This window comes from Phyllopteryx taeniolatus, chromosome 10, assembly GCF_024500385.1.
Source record: "Phyllopteryx taeniolatus isolate TA_2022b chromosome 10, UOR_Ptae_1.2, whole genome shotgun sequence".
NCBI lineage: Eukaryota > Metazoa > Chordata > Actinopteri > Syngnathiformes > Syngnathidae > Phyllopteryx > Phyllopteryx taeniolatus.
The window spans coordinates 15,337,207-15,353,830 of record NC_084511.1 but is presented as its reverse complement, the minus strand read 5'-3'; the positions used below and the strand labels follow the sequence as shown (position 1 = coordinate 15,353,830).

Sequence of the window (16,624 nt, the reverse complement as noted above, 5' to 3'; positions counted from 1 at the left end):
AACTTCCCCATCGTTATGGCATTAAACTCGAAGCACCGCAGGATGTCAGACCAAGGTGGCTATCAGAATCCATCAGTGTGCATATTTTAATGGCTCTTTTACAATAACGTATCCCCTTTCCACTGTAAATGTTCGCCTCATTTTTGCTAGAGTCCTCCTTTTTTATCGTCCTAACCTTGACTTTGGCCATAAGCCTCATCACACGTGCGCTGTAGCGAGCCAGCCAAAAGCCCCGGTCCCCTGCCTGCAGTTCGCTCTCAGACTGGCAGTGGTGGCATGCGACAACCTTAGCTTGGAGCACAGCCAGCCTGACAGTCAACTCCTTTAATGAAAGACACTGCTGACTGAAAAAAACAAACAAAAAACTCAGCAACTGCAGGGAACGATAACTATCTGTTAATGGAGTCAATGAGAACATGATTCTCTTCTTTGTGCTTTCATTTGAGTATTGACTTCCTATTGTTGTCAAAAGTGGGAAAGATCAAACTTCAATCCCTGGGAACACATGCAATTGTCAGCACTGGTTTAGCAAACCAAATGCAATTTTGCTCCTATTTCCCTTAAAATTGGCGTTTTTCTGAAGGGGACAGCTAATTTAAATCCAGTTTATGCCATCTCCATTCTCCCTGAATTGATTCCTGTTGATTTTAATCTCGAACACCTACAAACATAAACCTGCTAACCAATTATTCCCTTTCACAGCGACACAGGAGTAAGGAAAAGTGTTTAGTGTGTCTGCCCCCTCTATAATACAATTCCTCTTTTTCATAGCCTCTTGAAAATTGATCCACGGGGGCTGTCTTGTTTCTAGTGTGAAGTTTTTCTTAAAAGCCTGATGAGGACAGACAACAACTATGACGACCTTGAGTTCACCCTCATGTAGTTTACCAGGCACACAGAGAGCCCTAAATGTAGAGCTACAGCTTCACGTTCTCCTCCAGCTTTGACCTTTTCACTGTCGGCCGGCTGTGCTGCAAGACAAGAAGCGGCTCTGATAATGATAGCCTCCGCATCAGCTTGTACACATCTCACAGGCATATGGAATCCATATTATCCATATTATGGATGAGGACAAAATGAGACATTACCGTATCATGAGGCCTGACAATGATGTACAGTATATCTCTTTGCCAATTTCAGTGTTGATTGCATTTGCAATGAGGATTTGCAATGAATTTGAATATTGTGGAAAACAATTTAATTCAGTAGTACAATTCATGTGCCCTGCGACTGACTGGCGACCAGATCAGGGTGTAGTCCGCCTTTCGCCTGAAGTCAGCTGGGATAGGCTCCAGCGCCCTGCGACCCTAACCAGGATAAGCGGTGTTGAAAATGGATGGATAGTACAATTCAAAAGGTGGAACTACTGTATTGTGTAGATTCAACAATCAACATGATTTTTTTACTTTTTTTAAATTAGTTAGGAACTGGGGTTTTGAAAATAATTTCCCTAGGTGTTTAATTCATCTGTATATGTTTTATGATTTACAATTTTTTGTTTTTTTACAATATTTTTTTACACCTTTATTTGTAGCACAGATGAGAGAGGAGTGTTCATCCACAACCTTATGTGATAATTGTAGTTTTATAAAACATGATACAAGAGACTCATACACACTCATACATACTCATACTCAAACCCATACACAGAAACAATAATCTCTGTGATGATGAAACATGATTTGGTCAAGTATCAAAAGCATGATTGCTTTCAGTTGGTAATTCTGTTGTCATTTTAGCACTAATTTGGAAACCTAACCCTTCTGTGTAAGCTGTACCATGATTGCTATCAATGTCTGCACTAAGAGGAACCAAATATGATAATCATGGTCCTAACATTTGAAACACTATGGAAAATTTATTAAGATTTAATACGAGAACTGTATCAAAATATCAAATGCTCAGTTTTGATTAACATTGTCAGAGAGGTATCGATTTTGTGGTTGTAATTCAAAGTGGTGTGGAACTGCACTGTATCATACTGAGAGCTGTTTCTAATATTTTAGGAGGCTATCTTACGAAGCTAAACAAAGTACAATCAACAATGTACATCCCAAACATACACACACGCCTGCAGTGTTAACGACGTTAATGAAGATAACAATTTGTAAACGTGCAAGGTGTTTTTTTTTTTTATTAGCTTCTAACATAAAATACTAAGATGATACAGTGTAATAAGACATTAGCAAGTAAAGATATGCCTCTAAAGTCGCACAAAAACTGCAACTGTGCGTGACGCCGTGAAGCTTTGCCTGCACGGTTTATTTACTTTTATAAGGGGTACAGTTTGATGGCTTCAAAATTCTATTGTCTACATTTTTTTCCAATGTGGAAGTTGACAGAAATGTGATCTTACAGTTTCCACTTTATCCAGTGGGGCAATTGTCTGCACTTTGCTGTTGAGATCTCATTGCATTACACTTCACACAGGATGAATTGGAGATTTGAGAGCTTCGGTCCACTTGTTCAGTGTCCCCCAGTGGAAGTATTTTTGATGGAGCACACTTTGGCTAACAGCCACTGGCAATAGGGTGATATGCTTCCCTGCGCATTAGGCAGGTTACTGGTTACTTGTAAAATGTATTCCGATTAGGGCTGGGTGATTATATGGTCGAGATGGAAGATTGTGATAATTTTCCCATCGATCTCGGTGATCAGCTGTGTGCCTATTTCCTCGATCTAACATGTTGGGAATGTGCATGACAACAGCCAATCAGAGTCGTCCTTTTCCTGCTCCACTTCCAGTGATCAGTTGTGTGAGTAAACCGAAACCGCGCCTCCTCGGTTGGCCCGGCCCTGGATCAAAACCGGCGGTCTGACACAGCCGTAGTCACACGGGCCAAGCTGCGTCATCGGCGGCCACTCTTCGCTCTGGCTCCGGACCGGCGATGGGCGGGCCGCTCCGCGAGTTTCAAGCGTCTGTTGTGTTGGCACTGTCTCGGCACTGTCTCCAAAGTGACATGGAACAATGCTATTAACGATCCGATGTACAAGGTATGCCGGTGCCCTCAAAAACAGGCAACAATGTGCTTGTTTATTAATTTGAAGAAGTACCACCCAAGTGATTATCTTGAAAGGATAAAAATGTGAGTGCATTCAGTACAGCCTGTCATGACTGCTGCCAGCACGAGTAGCATTTGCAGTTAGCCACTGCTAGTGGTGAGGCCCCCAAACCAAAGCAACAAATCAATAAATCGTGCCATTATATATATATATATATATATATATATATATATATATATATATATATATACATATATACATATATATATATATATATATATATTTTTTTTTAATATCCAATTGTCTAGTCATTTCTGTCTGCGCAAACCTATACACACACACCTCCTGCCACCCCTGTGTTTATGATAGCATGATAACGTTAAGTGTTTCGCAACCTTTTTTTTTAATTCCCAGTGACAAGTTTAGCAGCTTATATTGGGAATATGGTGTTTAAACAGTAAAGCTGTGGGTAATTGCTGACGGGAAGTGAAGAATTTCACAAATAAAGGCCTTTTCACACGGTACTTGGTTTTTGTTGGTGTTCGCCGTGGGGCAACGCGTACGACAGCGCCCCTGTGCAAGCTTGCTCATATTTGGAAGTGCTTGCGTAGCAGCCAACCAGGAAGTGACAGGCTTTTTCCTGCTTGTTGGGCTAATGCTGTTAGCACTCTGTAATCGCTCTGCCGGCCCCTTTCCTATTGGATACAAATTCTGACGTCACTGCAACGTCGCTCTCAAATTGAACATTTTTCAATTTGAGGACATGTCGCGCTGCTGTTGGTCTTTTCTTGTCAACGTAACTTTAGAGCTAATGTGAGATCCCGTAACCCAAATGGCAGAATTGATTACCCGGCTTACTCATAATATGCGAGTGGAGTCACGGTGGCCTGTTGAGCTATATTGTAACAACGTATCCACACACTCCTGTCTTTTGACAAGGTTGTGCTTGCTATGAAGAAAGCCGACAGCTCAAGTCAACAACCGGCTTTTTCCTACATTAAAATTGCAATTCTGCAAAATAATATTAAAAGCAACTGTGATATGGCTATATATTTTTTCTGTGACTATAGTGGAATAAGGAAGAGCTGGATCAAGTGGCTGAGGAGAAGGAAGTCTGGGCGTCCCTGATAAAGTTACTGCGCCCGCAACCCGACCTCGGAGAAGCGGTAGAAAATGGATGGATGGATGGATGGATATAGCGGAATACAGTTACCTTTTTTTTAAATAACCTAATTATGTATAATTATGTTATATGTATTCTGATACTCTCCAAACTTTCCATAAGGACATACAATATGCCCATGAGTCATTCAATATTCAAGAGTCATTCAATATGCCTGTCATGTGCTGGCTGTGCTCCAACTGCTGAACATTTCCAAACACCTGATTCATATTCGGCAGATTGTCATTGCTGAGATATGAGATCAATTTGAGACTTGATACCTCAAGGCAATGAAAATAATGAGACACCCTCGTGAGCACAAGCTTTTTATGTGAGGCTTTTTGAAACTGAAAGGTGTCCTTCTCTCAGAGTGATTTTTCTTTATGTCATAAGCAAAAACATGCTCCACTTTGGAGAAGTTAGTGTCACAACACTGGGTCCTTGACACATGCATAAATTGTCAGCAGGTCCTTTTCTCTTTGATAACGCCATATAATGTTATCTAATTCTATACAGCTTACAAGTTGGTAAAAGGCCACAGTCAAGATTGGTGCCGGGAATTTGAACATTTTTGGGCAGAAAGTTGAGCTATGTTTCTTTCAGGCATTCTGCTTGGCAACTTGTATGCATGCCAAACTGCAGCTAAAATCCTTTCCCCTACAGATGTGTATTTGACCAAAAGCCTTTCTTATGTGATTGCTATTTTTAAAATCTAACATTTTAAAGGATAGCGTAATCTACTTCTGAATGTTTTGAGCTCTTGTTTTCATTCTCTATAATTACGAGGTGCATGTTCTCCCCATGCCTGCGTGGGTTTTCTCCAGGTACTCTGGTTTCCTCCGACAATTCCAAAAACATGCATGGTAGGTTAAATGAAGTCTCTAAAATATCCGTAGGTGTGAATGTAAGTGTAAATGGTTTGTCTATGTGCCCTGCGATTGGCTTGCGAACAGTTTATGGTGTACCCCGCCTCTCGCCCAAAGTCAGCTGAGATAGGCACCAGTGCACCCGCGACCCTTGGGAGGGTAGGCGGTTCAGAAAATAAATGGATGGATAATTACAAGCATGTAGCTCAACTTCAACTTTTAAGTATCAAATCGAATGCTGGGAGTTTATTTTCGCTTTGATATTGACATGAAGTTCTTTTTGCCTGCAATCCTATAGTTGTATCCCACTTTTCTGCTGTTACCATCAAATAATGTCACTAACCTTTTAGGATCTTTTGTAATTCAGACAATACAGTATACTCAGTGGCCACTATATTAGGTACACATGTAAATTCTTATAAGAGGAAATAAAAGAGCAAAAAGTCTGCCTTTACAAAGATAACCTGACCTCGCCTAAGACCGCCTGACTGTAAATATGCTGACTGATTGACCAGGCGATAGTCCTGTAGGTGAAGTTAATGCACTTCACAGAGGGCCTGATTAACTAAAGCGTTGCACATGCAAAAACAGGCATAAACTTGATTGTGCACGAAAACAGATAAACAGATGTGGCTGCTGATCAACTAACCCGGTTGCAAACAGCATTGCGTGTGCTAAATGTGCTAAATTGCAGCGCAGTTCATTTTGTGGGAGGAGTAAATGCAAATAGATAAATTTAGTACGTGCAATGTGATTTATCAAACTTGAGACAAACTGCGTTATCTTATTTTGTGTCTTTAAATAATACATCTAAAACAGCAGGCAGTGGCGGTTTTTGATATGGGTAACAGGGCTAGTCACCCAAGGGCGGCATTCTCTGGGTCCCCCATCACTTCAAACTTAATTTTGCACTTGCAATGACCAAAACCCTCTTTTACAAACGGTATACATGTTGGGATGTTTCGTGTGCAAAAACTTTCATTACAGAGATGAAATGCTGGGCTGTGGTCCTCCTTGCCTACAACTCCCTTACAAAGTGACCTTACAGATACAAACGGCTTGGTCTTCCCAGGAGAATTCGCTGTTTGTCTGAAGCAAAAAAATAAAAAATAAACAGACTAATGTGCCGATGTAGTTTGCGTGGAAGATTTCAACTATTAACGCCTGTATCCAATATCCACTGTTTAATTTTGCAACCCTTTGTATACCTGTTGCCAACAATTTGCACAGTCTGTTAGACTGCATGGACATTAGCGCCTGCTATTTGGTTCCTTAGCACATCTGTCCCAAAGCGGGTGCCGATTGCCACAAACTAAAATGTTTTTTCACCACAGCTTCTTCTGCTGGAGCTGGTAGGTCACTGCCACATTTTGCCCAATGGAAGTGTACTATAACTGTGAAAAACGAAGTTCCTGCGTCTGCATTCTATCGAGATCCTCACTGAAATGTAATGGGTTCCTTTTGCCACACACCACCTCTGCAACATTCTCTGGGAATAGTTTAGGGATATTTTGCTTAATCCCACTAACGACTAACCAATCAACAAATAGCTATCAATACATAACCTTTCACCTTGCACTTATGTACAGCTCTACATGGTTTATTTTTGGTAGATGTAGTTTAGCTACATGAGGGGGTCATGAGAAAAATAAACTTGCATAATGAAAGAGCCTGGTTGGCTTCTTTGTTTTTTGATTCTCTCCCAGGATGCTGTTTCTACTATAATCACATTTTCTTTTCAATCTCATGAATTAAAATTAGACCTAAATATTTAAGACTGTATGAATTGCCCAAGTTTGTTATCTATGTAGGGAGAGGGACAGCTAACTCTCTCCGTGGGAAAACATTATGACTGCATTTTATGCCTCTGCGGGCATGAGAAGTGATGTTGAAACAAATCCCCAGATACACCTCTCAAATTTGTTTTCTTTTTCTATGAATCCTTCTCACTTTCTGCATGAAAATGTAGTTTTGGCAGAGTGAGCTCATTCCCTTCCAGTCTTTGAACAGCTTGTGCGCCCTGGGCCTGTCCCAGACGCTTCATTTAAATTTATTTATTTATTTGTCTCTCCCCCTCGCTTGTCTCTCTTTACATTGGCGATGAGCAGGCTGTTGCCTCTGAGCAAACTCCAGTGAAGAAATCCCAGGAGGAAAGTGGGCCAGGAAGGCGCATAAGAGATAGGAGGCTATATGTGTGCAATCTCATAGATGTATCAGATTACTCATGAGTTTATGTATGGTCGAACACTGTACTCACAAAAAAATCTATTCATTTTGAGGAATTATTACTTCGATCAGAGTAGCAAGGCTGCAGATGCTCAAACGTGTGCAATAAAAAATGTGAAAAAAAAAAAAGACTCAGGAAAGCACAGCCATTGCATTAATTTCTCTGCAGTGCAGTGTATTGATGGGAAAAGTCTGGTGATAAATACAAAGTGGTTGTTAAACAATAAAATTATAATAGCCCAGATAGCCTCCCACTCAGCATCTCAAAATTCATGAGTTGAAACTTTATTTTCAAAAACAAAATTGTGCCTGATCCGACATTATGCAAATATGTCTTTCGGTTGGTCTACGTCATTTCAAGCGATAAATAAAGCGAATAAATGTGTCTACTTACCACTGAGCATGCAACAGCAATCCATTTGATGTGCATAGGTTCAAATTTGGTTTTCATTGCTGTTATTTTTGCAAATACATACACTGTATTTATATATAATAAATATAAAAGAATGTCCTTTCTGTATAAAGGTAAAAAAAAAATTGAATACACCGATGTAACATAACAAGCAAATATTTGCAAACAACACCACAGTCATCGGTCTCATCAAAGATGGTGACGAGTCTGCATATTGACAGGAAGTGGAGCGGCTGTGGCTCTAGTTCAGACGACACAACCTGGAGCTGAACACACTCAAGACTGTGGAGATGATCGTGGACTTCAGGAAGCATCCTTCGCCACAGCTGCCCCTCACCCTGTACAAATGCCCTGTGTCAACCGTCGAGTCCTTCAAGTTCCTGGGAATTACAGTCTCTCAGGACCTGAAGTGGGAGGCCAACATCAACTCCTTCCTCAAAAAGGCCCAGCAGAGGATGTACTTCCTGCGGCTTCTGAGGAAGCACGGCCTGTCACAGTAGCTGTTGAGGCAGTTCTACACAACAGTTACCAAATCAGTCCTGTGTGCATCCATGACAGTTTGGTTCGGTGCTGCTACAAAGAAGGACAAAATCAGACTGCAACGGACATTTAGGAATACCGAAAAGATTAGCGGTATCCCTCTACCCACTCTTGAGGACTTGAATGCGGCAAAGAACTAAGAGAAGGGCAGGCAAAATTCTCTGGGACCTACTGCATCCTGGACACCACCTTTTCCAGCTCATTCCCTCAGGTAGCCACTATCGAACAATGTACACTAAAACCAGCACACATTCCAACAGCTTCTTCCCTCTCTCCATTAACTTAAATAGTTGACTTACAAATCCATTGTGACATATTGTCATTTTTTGCCAATTTTGCACATCTCAATTGGATCTTTATTACATTACACTATTACTGTACTCATTGCAGTAGCTTTGTCACTGCGTTATTTGCATAACTGTTGTTGATTACTGCCGTAGACTTACATCCTTGAGGACTCGCTGCAATTTTTGCACAATTGTTCTAATATTACATTACTAATCACTTCAAATCACTTCAAATTGCTTGATGCATCGGCATCATTTGCACCGTTCTCATCGTATCAGCATTACCACTACATTACATTCATTGCTGAATGGCTCTCCATACTTGTGTTTTTTTATTTCTTAAATGTATATTTTCTCATTGTGGCTGTTTGTTGTCGTACTAGACTGGCTCCAACTGTCCATCCATCCATCCATCCATTTTCTGTGCCGCTTCTCCTCACTAGGGTCGCGGGCATGCTGGAGCCTATCCCAGCTGTCATCGGGCAGGAGGCGGGGTACACCCTGAACTGGTTGCCAGTCAATTCAATCCCCGGCCCCGCCTGTGTGGAGTTTGCATGTTCTCCCCGTGCCTGCGTGGGTTTTCTCCGGCCCCCCGGTTTCCTCCCACATCCCAAAAACATGCATGGTAGGTTAATTGACAACTCTAAATTGCCTGTAGGTGTGAATGTGAGTGTGAATGGTTGTTTGTTTGTATGTGCCCTGCGATTGGCTGGCAACCAGTTCAGGGTGTACCCCGTCTCCTGCCCGATGATAGCTGGGATAGGCTCCAGCACGCCCGCGACCCTAGTGAGGAGAAGCGGCACAGAAAATGGATGGATGGATGGATGGATGGATATATATATGTACATATATATATATATATATATATATATATATTTTTATTTTTTATTTTTTTTTTTATAGTGGTGTTGAACTGCTCTGCACAACACTGAGTGGTGTTCTGTGCTGTCATACTGTAGAATAAACATAGTAGAAGTACCTCCAAGTATGATGCAGTTGCAGACAACAACCATAATAATAAACATCCATCCATCCATCCATCCTCAACACCGATTATCCTGTTCAGGGTCACGGGAGCCTATACTAGCTGACTTCGTGCGAAAGTCCAACTCCACCCTGTGTGTGTGTGTGTATGTGTGTGTGTGTGTATATATATATATATATATATATATATATATATATATATAGGACAATCGTGAGTTGATACAGCTACAACTGCGGGTAGAAGCAGAAAGTTTATGTAATGGTACAAGCGACTGTCACATTGGGAGCTATTTCCCACATAGCAGACGGCCAGTCCTGGTTTTAAATGTGCACACTTATGTGCCTCAGTAGGGGGCATTCAGCAGAGAGAATTACACCAAACCTGCCTCAATGCCATTGATTCATCTGCACTGGTGGATTATTTCAATTAGGCCAGGACCCAAAAAAAAAAAGGTTTCATGCTGAGGTTATCACTGATAAAAATGGGGCAAACTACGTTCACTGCTGTTACTGTCACTGAGCTGAAAAAAAGGTTTAGCCAGTATGATGTATAATGCTGGTGAAGTGGAAAATATGTCTAAAAGCGGGCAAAAAACAAAACAAATAACAAGGAAACAGTGGGAACAAAGTTATCGTTTTGGACAAGCAGCCTTATTATTGAAACAATTAAAGAAGCAAACAATGCATCTTCAGTAGAGACCAAAACACCAAATGAATGTTCAAAACTATGAATCTGGCTTGAAATAAGATTCATGCATAACAAGTGAAGTTAAAAGTCATTGAGGGGATTTGGTGAAACATGGAGACACCAATTTTCATATGAATGTTAACAAGCAGCCTAATTTGTTAATTGCCTTCTAAGCAGAGGCAACAGCAACACTCGGGTGCATAGTGGTGTGATGCAAGATGGCGTTTCAACTAATATGAGGAGTAGTGGAATAAAATGACAGTGATTTTGGGTTTTGATTTCAAGTTTAATTTTTTTCAAGGAAGAGGATTAAACTGGTGGGCTTTCCAAAATAGCTTCACACTCTCAATTTAAAACTCTGCTGCGGCTTAAAAACCCACAATGCAGGCTTACTGCTGTGTGACCCATTCAGTTGTTAGCCATTGGTCAAATTCACAGTGTTTTAAAAAAAATAATAATAATGTAATCCCAAAACATACTCTAAACTAACAATCTTAAATAATCCACAAAAAAGAAAAAGTCATCATGCTTTGTATTCTCCTTTTTTTGTCCGACCATTTGTTAATTAGAAGGCTACTCACTGGTTAATGGAGAGTGATGCAAAATTAGGAATAGTTGTATGGGAGAACAATGAATTCATCTATCCGCATTTGTACCCAGAATTGCAGATTAGGTTCCTGCTCGGTACATGGGCCATTTTCCTCAAAGGTTTTTGCGTAATCTAACTCAGCAAAACATTTCAATCCTTATGGCATCCTCACTCCACTACTCTGTTCTCAGCCATATGTCATCAGTGATGTTCAAGTCAACTGAAGTCAAATCAAGAACATTAGCACAGACCGGGGTTGAGCAAAATAAGGCCGGCGGGCCACATCCGGCCCATTGATCATTTAAATCCGGCCCACCAGAGATTGGTACAGAATTACCCAAATAATATTAAAATCATGACTGCATTCATTTGACCTTGTCCTGTAATGCCCAGTGGTTCCACCAGGTTGTCCTGTAATGCCCAGTGGTTCCACCAGGTAGCGCAGTATGTGCAGTGATACATTGGCCTGAATTTAGCTGTTCTGTTTTTACTCTACTACTGCTCTGAACCCTTCTCAACCATGAGTGAGCCAAAGAAAAGAAAAGTCAACAGGGAGTGGAGAGTGTTTAATATAGAATGGACTACTAAATACTTTTTGACTGAAGTCCAGTCAAAGGCTATATGTCTAATTTCTTAAGAAACCATTACGGTTTTAGAGGAATATAACATCAGCCGTTACTTTTCTACCAAGCATGCTGATTATGCTAACAGCCAATCAACGCAGGAACTGATGGCTATGGCTCAGTGGTTAAAATCAAGCTTGCAGGCTCAGAAAAACATCTTTATCTGACAAACTGCCATCCAAGATTCAGTCACACAAGACCCTGAAACAGCGCCACAGGAGCTGCAGATGGAACTGATTGATCTCCAATGTGATACTGTCAGTTCAGCTCTCAAAGTGGATGAGTTTTATACTTCATTAAGCACAAACAAATTTCCAAAAATCCAGAAGATGGCACAGAGGATGCTTGTGGTGTTCGGCTCTACATACTCTGCGTGTGAACAGACGTTTAGTGTGATAACACCAACAAAACATCCTACAGATCCCAGCTGAGTGATGAACACCTCAGATGTGTTCTGAGAATTGCCACAACAAAACTAACAACAGACATTGATGCACTGGCAAAAAAAAGGTGATCAACAAAACAACACTGTTCCCATTAAAAGTAAATCTAAGTATTAACGCTACAAGGCCTTTTTTTTTTTTATATGTAAGCATCTGGTCCCGGCTTGGCCCGCCTGTCAAATTTTAAGAGTCAGCGTGGCCCCTGAGCCAAAAAGTTTGCCCACCCCTGGCCCAGACTATCTCTCCACCCCCGATGAACTGGTTACTCACGACAATAATAATCTCCAACATCTCCTCAACACGTGCCATTAAAAAACCGATCTGTAGCTTTCACCAACTCTGCACCATTTCACCCCTTCTCTGCGACAATTAAAATCCAAAGGTCGTCAACTCAAACGCCCCCATAAAAAATTTTTGACTCACTATACACAAGGGCATGTACAGTGCCGTAAAATTATTGGCCCCATTTCAAATTCTTATTTTTTGCAGTTTCCCCACTTTTATGCTTAAGATCATTAAACCAATGTAAATATCAGACAAATACTGTATAACCCAAGTGAACTTAAAATGCTGTTTTTAAATGGTGATTTGATTTATTAAGGAAAAAAAACTATTCAGTTACCTGGCCCTGTGTGAAAAGGTAATGTGCCCCTAAACCTAATAACTGGTTGGGTCATCCTCAGTAGCAACAACTGAAATCAAGCGTTTTCCATAACTGGCAATGAGTCTTTCACATCTCTGTGGAGATATTTTCACCCACTCTTCCTTGGAGAATTGTTTGAATTCAGCAAAAATAGAGGGTTTTCCTGCGATTAGCTGGCGACCAGATCAGGGTGTACCCTGTCTCTCGCCCGAAGATAGCCGGGATAGGCTCCAGCACACCCGCGACCCTCGTGAGGATAAGCGGTACAGAAAATGGATGGATGGATGGGATGGAGGGTTTTTAAGGTCATGCTACTGCATTTCAATTGGATTCAAGTCTGGACTTTGAATAGGCCAATCCAAAATCATTTTTTGTTTCTTAAAGCCATTTAGTAGTTGACTTGCTGGTGGTCACAAACTGATGGCTGAACATTCTCCTTCAGGATTTTCTGTTAAAGAGCAGAATTCATTGCTCCATCAATCACATTAATTTATCCAGGTCATGAAAGAGCAAAACAGCCCAAGACCATCAAACTACCACCACCATGTTTGACTGTTCTCTGTGCTACATTTAGGCCAGCTGTAACAGGACACACACCTTCCAAAAAGCTCAACTTTCATCTTGTCAGTTGATATAATACTCTCTCAAAAGTCTTAGGAATCATTCATGTTTTTTTGTTTTTTTTTCAAAAGTAAGACGAGCCTTTACGTAATTTTTGGTCAGTAGTGGTTTTCACCTTGGCACTCTTTCATGGATGGCATTTTTGCCCAGTCTCTTCCTTATTGTTGTGTTATGAACACTGATCTTAACTAGGGCAAGGGAGGCCTGCAGTTCTTAAGAAGTTCTTCTGAGTTCCTTTGTGGCCTCCTGGATGAGTCATTGCTGTTCTCTTGGGGTAATCTTTGTAGGTCGGCCACTCCTGGGAAGATTCACCACTGTTCCATGTTTTCTCCATGTGAGGATAATGGCTCTCCCTATGGTTTGCTGGAATCCTAAAGCTTTAGAAATTACTTTTGTAACCGTTTCCAGACTGATAGCGTTCCATCCATCCATTTTGTGTAACGCTTATCCTCACTAGGGTAGCGGGCGTGCTGGAGCCTATCTCAGCTATCTTAGGGCGATAGGCAGGGTACACCATGAACTGGTCGACTGATAGTTGTCCATTACTTTATTTCTCAACTGTTCTGGAATTTCTTTGGCTCGTGATATTTTCTTGTAGCTTTTTTGGATCTTTTGGCCGACTTGATTTTCTCGGGACCGATTTCTTGATTGAACAGGTCTGGAGGTAATCAGGCTTGGGTGTGATTTGTGAAAATTAACCAAAAATTGTGATTAGCCACAATTACTTCATGATTCAGCAAGTGGGGATAATTAATTTTTCACACTGGGCCAGATAACGTAAAGAAAATGTTCCTTAATAAATGAAATCACCATTTAAAAACAGAATTTTGAGTTCTCTTGGTTTGTATTTGTTTGATATTTACCTTTGTTTGATGATCTTAAACATTCAACTGGGGAAACTATGCAAAAATATAAGAACTTGAGAGGGCGGCCAATACTTTTTCATGGCACATTACAGTCATCATATTAACCACTACAAAGACTATAATTAAAGCCAAATCGACGAACTCCACAATCCTAATCCATAAAAGCAAAGGCGACTCCAAGGCACTATTCTCTCTGCTTGGCAATATTTCATGCCCACCGGACTCCATTCCCTCCCACTTGTACCCATCTGTTTTCTGTAATTTTTCGATGCAAAAATCTAACAGATCCACCAGCAACTTCCTCCTTCCTCCTACTTCAGTTCATCCTCACTGCCTCACCGTGTCCTACTGGTCCACTAATTTTCAAGTTTTCCTCTGCCTTCTGCCATGGACATTTCAGAAATCCTCTGTTGCTCCAAGCCTTCCGCTTGCCACACACCTCTCCAGTGGTTCATTTCTTACTGTTGGGCCGCACCCATGAAATCATTCAAATCCATCAATCACCCGTTTCTTCTGGTGTCCCCCAGGGCTCTGTCTTGGGCCCGCTCGTCTTTATCACCTACATCCTTCCTCTTGGCAATATTTTCCATAAATTCAATTTACACTTTCACTGTTACATGGTTGACAGTCAGCTCTACCTCTCCACCAAACCCACTGCCACTCTTCCTCCTTCCTCCCGTACTGACTGCTTCTCTGAACTCAAACACTGGTTCTCATCCAACTTTCTACAACTCAACTGTAATCTTACTCAGAGGTACCAAGTCCATGCTAGCCAAAATTGACAGTTTCCCATTACACTTGATAATTCCTGTTTCCACCTCCACTGAGGTTAAGAGTCTAGGTGCAATCCCCTATAGCACACTTTCCTTCCAAGCACACATAAACAACATTACCATGTATACCTTCATCTATGAAACATAATTTAGCTCCGTCCCTCCTTTACCCCCACACTGCCGCTGTCCTTGCTCATAGCCTCGTCACTTGCCTACTGGATTACCGCAACTCTCTCCTGTTTGTCTCCCCCACAAGTCACTAAAAAAACTCTTCTTCTCCAGAACTCTGCTGCCCGTATTAACACAAGACCCCCTCCACTCACCACATCACTCGAGCCCTGCAACAACTCCACTGGCTCCCTGTCCAATACCAAATCCAAAATAAATTACTGAGCTACACCTTCAAGGCCAACAATAACCTCACCCCGCCAAATCTTGCTGAGCTCCTGCATGTTACCATACCCCTTCACTCTCTCAGATCTTCGTCCTCCATCCACCTCACCGTCCCTTCAGCTGCTCTGCCCCCTGTCACCTGACCTCCGAAACACAGACTCATTAACCCTCTTCAAATCCAAACTCAAGACACACTATTCTTGGCTGCCTATTCACTTCAACATTTATCATATAATTTGCCATTTTAATTGATGTCTTATATTCTGTTAGTTTTATTGTTTTACTTGATTTTTTTTAACTATGTTTGTATGGTGACCTTGGGTGCCCTCAAAGGTGTCTATAAATAAAATGATTTTTTCTTCTTATTATTATTATTATTATTACATATTAAGCAATGAAGCAAGGAGGAATTTTACTGAGAAAAACAAGTGTCCCCTCTTAGCACTAAACACTGTTAAAGTAAATCAAACAAACAAAAATAGAGCAGTTTCAATGATTTACCAAATGGCTGGGGAAGAAACACTGACGTCTTCCATAACACAACTCAATGAGAGTTTTATTGGCCTCCTCTTTTCACTGGATCTATTAATTGAAACGTTTTAGCCTACACAACCCCAAAAAAGTTAGTGTCCTTTTCGAACTGGAGTCATTTTTCGCAATTTCATGTTTTAATAATACACAGCCTGCAGTGAGTATGATGAAAGCTCACCTGCTCTAATATGGTGTTGATCCTGCCAACCTCACAGTCAATCACAAAGCGCTTTTCCTGCCTCCTGTCCATCTCTTCAATGATGCGTTTGAACTCTGCTGCATCTGTGGTGCTGCTGACGGAGCGTGCGGTCACCTGCCAGTTGTTGGCCACCGCCGCCTCCATGATGGCCTGCAGTATGGAGAAGCCTGGAGAGAGAGAGATAGCCGTGACCCAGAGGATTAGACTGACTGTAAGAGTTTGCCAGAAATGAATAGCTGCTAATTTATTCCAGAGCGGTTTCCGCTTGAATCCAAAAGTCAAAGGGCATCTCATTACAATCAAAAATAGTATTCAGAAGTCCCAATAGAATATTGTATGGAGCCTTTGCTTCATGTGGCACTGGGTATGTGTGTGCTGATCCATAATTTGCAAAGTGAAAAGGCAATATAATGAAGTGAAAGGAGGGGATTTATATCTCCATATTATTAAAAGATCAGTGGGTGATGTTATTGCACTTGGCAATCAATTGAATTATGGCATTTAGCTCAGCGACATGCTAATGTTGACACTTCCTGCTTAGTCTCTCCTTGGAGGATTGTTCTGGCTCCTATTGAGACGATGAAAGATGTATTTAAGATAGATCTTATGCAGAGAAAAATGTGAAATATTTTCATTTAACAGACTACTCAGAAAGACTATCGTCAAATCACACAGTTAGTTAGCTATACTGTACGTATTTGGACAGGAACAGATGAAATATTAAAGGCCCAACTGCTCTCCAATCTGCTATATAGTAGAAGGAATAACATGAAAT

General features: G+C 41.1%; 1 protein-coding gene across 5 annotated transcripts in view; it reads right to left on the bottom strand.

Moving 5' to 3' along the window:
- LOC133484628 (glutamate receptor 3-like) overlaps positions 1 to 16,624 on the bottom strand; it is a 125,525-nt gene that overhangs the window by 39,520 nt on the left and 69,381 nt on the right. For all 5 annotated transcript variants that reach the window (XR_009790449.1, XM_061787503.1, XM_061787504.1 and 2 more), the window contains exon 5: positions 15,829 to 16,016. Coding sequence is in view for 4 of the 5 variants with exons in the window: in XM_061787503.1 (XP_061643487.1) it covers positions 15,829 to 16,016 (188 nt within the window). In the remaining variant the exon portion in view is untranslated. The remainder of the gene's footprint in view (positions 1 to 15,828; positions 16,017 to 16,624) is intronic.